A 6,874-nucleotide genomic window follows, 5' to 3' on the forward strand; every position below is an offset into this window, starting at 1 on the left:
GATATACCTAAACCTTGCTACAACACTATAGGCAGTGTACCTAATCGTAGAGTAGTATAGTTTTTAGTAAGTCCGGTTCGTTCCACAGGGAGCGGGCTTATTGTACACTATATTTTAATTAACTATATTTGTACAAAATATATTATATTAATAATATATAAAAGGGGGTTTTACCGTTTAATGACCGGTTTGTCGATTTTATATTTTAAGCGAAGCGTAAAGTAAATGACGATATTTAAATAACAATATAAAATAAATAACAATAATTAAAATGACAATAAATAAAAGTACGAGAAAATATTAAATAAAATATATTATGCTTATTTAAACTTCCGTAATCATGATGTTTGACGTGTTGATTTTTAGTTTATTCACATGGGTTAATTGTTCTTTGTCCTGGATTATTTAATATGTCCGTCTGGTTTTTGTCCATAACAGTCCATCAGTCATAAATATAAAGTGCGAGTGTCCTCGTCAAATTATCCTTATATCCGAAGTCAAATATTCCAACTAATTGGGGACTTAAACTGTAACAAGGTTTTAATACTTTGTTTAATAATTACACCAGCATATCGACTGCGTGTAATCCAAGGTTTAATACTTTGTTAACAATTACGCCAAGTGTCCTTGTACATAATTTCACCCCTGCTTTAATAATTTCATAGACTATTAATCCATTCTCGTGTCCGGTTAAATGAACGATTATTCGTACATATAAATATCCCGCCCATCGTGTCCGATCGAGTGTATATGGTTATTTATAGGGACGTCCAATTATAAATCTTTATATTAAAATTAACAAACTATCATTTAGTTAAACAAATATAAAGCCCATTAATAGCCTATAGTCTAATTTCCACAAGTGTCGTTCTTTTGTCCAAACCCCAATTATGGTACAAAGCCCAATTACCCCGTCTTTAATATTTAGTCCAACATCATGATTACTTTGACTCAAATAAGCATAATAATAACTTAAGTACGAGACATTAATTTAAAAAGGAGAACATAACTTACATTGAGTATTTATCGCGTAATGTTACACGGACAGAATTTCGACTTCAAAAACCCGTAAAAATAACTTTTACATAACCCGAACTAATCTAATATAAAACTACCCTATATTATATATATATTATATATATATATTTATTTATTTATTTATTACAGAGTATTATTATTATTATTATTTATTTTTATCGAACGAATGCATGGCCTTTTATAGGCGCTTTGATTTCTGACAGCTCCGCGAGTCGTGGAGTTTTTGGCCTTCAAACTCCGCGAGTCGTGGAGTTTGAAAATCCAGCTCAGGATCCTTTGTCTCATAGCTTGTCGACATGATTATATATATATTTATAATATATAAATAATTTATATAATTATTTATATATTATATTTTATTCTTATGCATAGTTGACTCATAATTTTTGGTCCATTGCGTCGGGCGTTGATAGTTGACTCATGTCCCGGTTCCGGATTTTCGAACGTCCTTGCGTACAATTTAATATCTTGTACTTTGCGTTTTGTAACTTGTACTCTTGTCATTTTTAGACGTTTTTCATCAATAAATTGAACCTTTTGAATTGTATCTTGTACATTTGAGCTTTTTGGACGTTTGTGTCTTCAAATCTTCGTTTTCCCCTTTTGTCTTCGCACTTATTTATTTAAACAATTACAATGAAAATATAATACAATTACAGATGAAAACCTATTATTTAGGAGGGATATTGCTATGAAATATATGTTCCTTTTTAGCCTTATCATGTGTTGTGCTACCGGTTGGGTGTTCCATTGTTCTCTATCTCGACAGCATGCTCTGCCTGTTCAAGGGTTTTTAGTGGGGATATTTTTGGGGATCACGCGGTGTCTTGTACTGGTGTGGTGGGTATTAAGCATCGACATAATGTTGTTCGGGATTCACTTGTTGATGTTTGTTATCGATCTGGGATTTCAGCGAGGAAGGAGGTTGGCATTGGGTTGTCTGGAGAGAACGACAGAGCACTCAGACCTGCAGATGTGTTACTTTATTCCTGGGATTGTGGTCGCGATGTTTGTGTTGACTTGACAGGGTCTTCTCCTTTGACACAGTCTGGGCTTTCTGACTTTGTCCCTGGACGTGCTGTGGTTGATGCGGCTCGTCGGAAGCGGGTCAAGTACGGATCTAGCTGTCAGGCGATTGGTTATGGTTTCATTCCTTTCTCATTTTCTTCCCTTGGGGAATTAGAAATGGAGGCTGTTTCTTTGCTAAAGCGGGTTCAGGAGAGTTCGATGGCTCAAGATATTGGTGCCGGTGCTGCTGCTCATATTTTTACTAGGATAGGTTTTGCTATTGCTAGAGGTGTGGGGGCCCAGATTGTCTCTAGGCTTCCCACTAATTTTTTGTAAGTTTTAAAACTTTTAAGTTTATTATTATAATTATTATAATAATAATAATAATAATAATAATAATAATAATAATAATAATAATAATAATAATAATAATAATAATAATAATAATAATAATACTCCGTAATTAAATGGTAATCATCCAAACACACCTTTTCCTCTCGAAGATTCTTTTTATTAAACTTGGCCTCCAAGGCTATATTAATACGGTTAATATACATATCTGCCTATATGTATACATCACACTCCCACCATACTACTCTGTGTGACTGAGGAAATCAAATCCGCGTACTGATTAAGCCATCTTCATCACCTCATTAACGAACCCTAATTTAATCCTTCTTCTTAACACGCACATTTCAACAAATTAATACGAACAATGTAACAATTTTTACCCCATCTCCGTTTCACATTGCATAATCCCCTAAAATTTCACACACTTCTCATTCACAATTTCTGATAAAATGCAGTATCCTTCTAATGGCGGTGGTGTAAATGTTGGTCAGTACGGTACTGATGAAGGAGATAGGTTTACATCATGGTTGAGAGGTGAATTTGCAGCTGCAAATGCGATTATTGATTCATTATGTCATCATTTGAGAAGTGTTGGTGAATTTGGGGAGTATGATGACGTCATAGGATCTATACAACAGAGAAGGTGTAATTGGAACTCTGTTCTTCATATGCAGCCGCATTTTTCAGTAGCTGAGGTTCAGTACGCGTTACAACATGCCACGTGGAATCGTCAACAATTGAATAGTGATGGATATATTGATCATGTTAATGTTGTGGGTCCAGAAAAGAGATCTGATGAAAAAGATTTCACTGTTGCAGCAAAGTATAACAATGGTAGGGTTCTATACTTATTTGTGAATATGTGTAAAATTGGGTTGCATATTAATATACTGTTTTTATTTTTATTATGTAACACTTCCTATATATTGATTTGGTTATGATCTAGTACTTGTTTATGTGATTAATTAAGACCATAAAGTGATGCACTTTGTCCATATGTGTATAGATTTTGTTATGCTTCACATGATATAATTTGTTTGACTTTTAGTCTAGGAAGTCATGTTAATTAGTTTTAAAATGGTAAATTAGTGATTATTTAATTTTATTTGGAGCAGGTTTGAGCACAAAACCTCAAGTAAACGGTAACCAAAATGGTTTTGACTCGAATTTAACTTCGTCTGCCTGCTTCAAGAGTGAAGTAAAAGAGGTGGTTTGCAAATTCAATCCAAATCTGAAAGGTAAAATGTGTACTCATTTTAAATTTACCTTTTAATCATTTACTACTTGCTTCTGTTTTTTGTTATTTGTTTGATTATGGCTGAGTTTTGAAAGTTGTAACCATCTTTACATGGTGTTCATTTTACTAAATTACCTTTTTTTGAAGTACTTCCTGATGTACATTTGGAGAATGACTTATATTCTACGCGTATTGGACCCATGAAGCCTAATGTTTCGGTCACTGCAAAAACCTTTGTTGCTACTGAGATGTTGGATGGAAAACAGGTAAACATTCTTAGCCTCTGTTATTAATTACATTTACTTTCTGTTGTAACTAATCTCTTTGTATAACCAATCTCTATTTATAGATTAATGTGGTTGAAGGAATGAAACTGTATGAAAAGTTGTTTGATGACTCAGAAGTTTGGAAAATGGTTCGATTGGTTAATGATCTGAGAATTGCAGGTAGACAAGGAAAATTTCAAGGCAAGTGCAATATGAATATGAATATAAGCTATGAAAAGTTTATGTTCTCATTCTTTTCTCTTTATAACTGGAATTTAAATTTGGATTATTCTTGATTCTGTATGGATCTAGCAAAATAATTTGTATTTTTTTTTTTTTAAAATAAGCAGTAGGGACATACGTTGTTTCAAATAGACCAATGAAAGGCCATGGAAAAGAGATTATTCAATTGGGATTGCCCATTGCCAATGCTCCATATGAAGATGAGGTCATCGGTTGTATTTCAAAAGGCATGTACTTAAGTATTTAAATACAACGATCCAGAAAAACAATTGAACATATTTGCATACTTAAGGTGACAAAGTGGGTGGATGGGTTGGTAGCTTATGGGTCAATATGTGTAACTTGAGGTAAAGTTTGTGACAGATCATATCTGCTTGACCTGAAACGCTTCATTCCAAAATAGCTATTGTATTATTTCAATGATGATTTAACATCCTAAATGAGAATATTTTGAAGCTTTTTAGCCATAAATAAACACTTCTGTGTTCGGTGTTCCTTTTAAGCTCTCACTTGGGTCAAAACGTGTAAGTTGGCAGAGACACGCTAACCCTGTGGTAGCACCCACCAATCCCACCCCGAAAGAGACCTGTGCCGGCAAAGTACCTCCTCCCAGTACCCACAGTGACGGCAAGGCAATTTTTACCCCAGCTAGCTAGACCCCCGAAAACACTTCACAAATTTCCCCCCGGAGGGAGAAATAATTCCATGCGGGGCGCCCAGACTGAGAATCGAACTTGCGCCTTTCTTGGGTCAAAGCTTCCCCCACTGTGGGCCCAGGGATCAAAGGCATCGGGTACCACTGAGCTATAAGCTCGTTGGTTTTAAGCTCTCACTTGAACTTTACTAATTAGATCCATTTGAGAGAAAAGGACTGGTTTGACCCATTAATATAAGGTGAGCTGGAATTGTCACCTGTTATATTATACCAGTAATTGAAATAAGATTGTATTATACAGAGCGAAAAATAGAGCCCATTTCAAGTTTGTTTCAAGACGTTATTGACCGTTTAATGGCCCTGCAAGCTATCACAGTGAAGCCAGACTCGTGCATCATCGATTACTTCTACGAGGTTAACAGGGACACCTTATTTTATTGCTTGTTAAGTTAAATGGAGTGGTATTATTTGGCTGGGCTAACTATTGTATGATGTATGTGTAGGGTCAGTATTCACAGCCTCATACATGGCCACATTGGTTTGGAAGACCCGTTTCTGTGCTGTTTCTGACTGAATGCGACATGGCGTTTGGTATACTAGTTGGGCCCCACTATCCTGGTGAATACGGAGGTTCTTTAAACCTTTCACTTACTCCTGGGTATATTCTGTCTCTGGAATCTTTTAGTTATTATTAGCAAGTAATCAGTTTGTGTAATGACTAAAGTTGACTTGTCTTTGACCAATCACTTTGACTTTGCAGATCTATGCTTGTTATGGAGGGGAGATTTGCAGATACCAGACACGCAATACCCTCTACACGTAAACACCGTATACTTGTTACCTTTACAAAGTCGGAACCAAAGAGATCTGCGCCAGGTGATGGTCAGCGGGCCCTACCTCCGACTAGACCTTTAAACCACATTCCCCATCCAATCGTTCTCAACCACCATGTCCCGCTCCCACCAACCGGTCTTTTGCCCATCCTAACTTCAGCGGCAACTCCTCTGATGGTGTATGCTCCGCCTCGCTTACCTGTTTCCGGCACCGGAGTTTTTCTTCCGCCAGTTGGCAATCGTCCAGCTCAGCGATCAAAAAAGGTGAATGCTGAGGAAGATTGCATCAAAAGTACACGCGATAATGGTGGTAATGATATGGCGGCTGTAGAAAAAGGTGAACAGCAAGGAAAACCGTATGACGATTTAAAAAGCGATCAAGTGAAGGAAGTGGTAGCAGTTTGAAGCATATGTATAAAGCAGTAATATAGAGACTAGATGTCACAATATGAACAGGGAAAGAAGAAGGTAATGCAAAGTTTTAAGTTCTATATTGAACCTTTTGCAGTCTGTTTTATATCTATGTATGAAATCTTGCTTAGTAGGGTCATTATTGTGATCAAATTTTGTTGTTCTTAACAAACTTTATGAGCAAGCACGTAATACTACTAAGCATTTTATAGCAGTCTTCATATATACCTCACTACTAACTCGCTTATGTTGACAAAAACATAAAGTACTGATCAATAGTTCAAACAACATGTAATACATGTAAACCTAAGAGTATCTAGGTACTCTAAAACAAATTGTTAGTAAAAAGAGGTTCCTTTAGACTTATATAAATACATTTGTTTCCGATGTGGGACTCTGATACAAACAGGATTACGCAACAATCATCACCCCGAATCTAATGTTACACGTCACATTTCAAGCAATATATAAAAAATTTGTGGCTAAATACATCATACATAACCAAATGAACTTCGTTTTTAATTATATCAACAGCCATGAAACCTTGACCAGTCTTGACAAAAATTCATCTCGTCAGGGTTCAATGGGTTGATTTAACGTGATTATGTCCGATCTCCAAATTTAAGATTGATTTAGTTCACAATCCTAGACTATGTAGTTTTTACTTTTTTTTTTTTTTTTTTTTTTTTTTTTTTTTTAGTTTCAGTCTAATTATTTACATTCTAATATTTACAATTACATATTTACATATGGTTAATTATATAGGGAATAAACATCTGGCTCACAATCGCGTCACGATTGGACAAAATGATATCACGATCTTTATCTCTTA

General features: G+C 35.4%; 1 protein-coding gene across 1 annotated transcript; it reads left to right on the forward strand.

Moving 5' to 3' along the window:
• The first annotated feature begins 2,751 nt into the window (after positions 1-2,751).
• Positions 2,752-6,174, forward strand: LOC139859585 (RNA demethylase ALKBH10B-like). Its single transcript, XM_071848368.1, has 8 exons — positions 2,752-3,231; positions 3,513-3,635; positions 3,782-3,900; positions 3,984-4,107; positions 4,254-4,370; positions 5,100-5,212; positions 5,302-5,456; positions 5,559-6,174. Exons 1-8 carry the CDS (start codon positions 2,847-2,849, stop codon positions 6,034-6,036), a joined length of 1,614 nt encoding a protein of 537 aa, XP_071704469.1. The 5' UTR covers positions 2,752-2,846; the 3' UTR covers positions 6,037-6,174.
• The last annotated feature ends 700 nt before the right edge of the window (positions 6,175-6,874 follow it).

The sequence above is a fragment of the Rutidosis leptorrhynchoides genome, chromosome 7 (genome assembly GCF_046630445.1).
Source record: "Rutidosis leptorrhynchoides isolate AG116_Rl617_1_P2 chromosome 7, CSIRO_AGI_Rlap_v1, whole genome shotgun sequence".
Classification (NCBI taxonomy): Eukaryota; Viridiplantae; Streptophyta; class Magnoliopsida; order Asterales; family Asteraceae; genus Rutidosis; species Rutidosis leptorrhynchoides.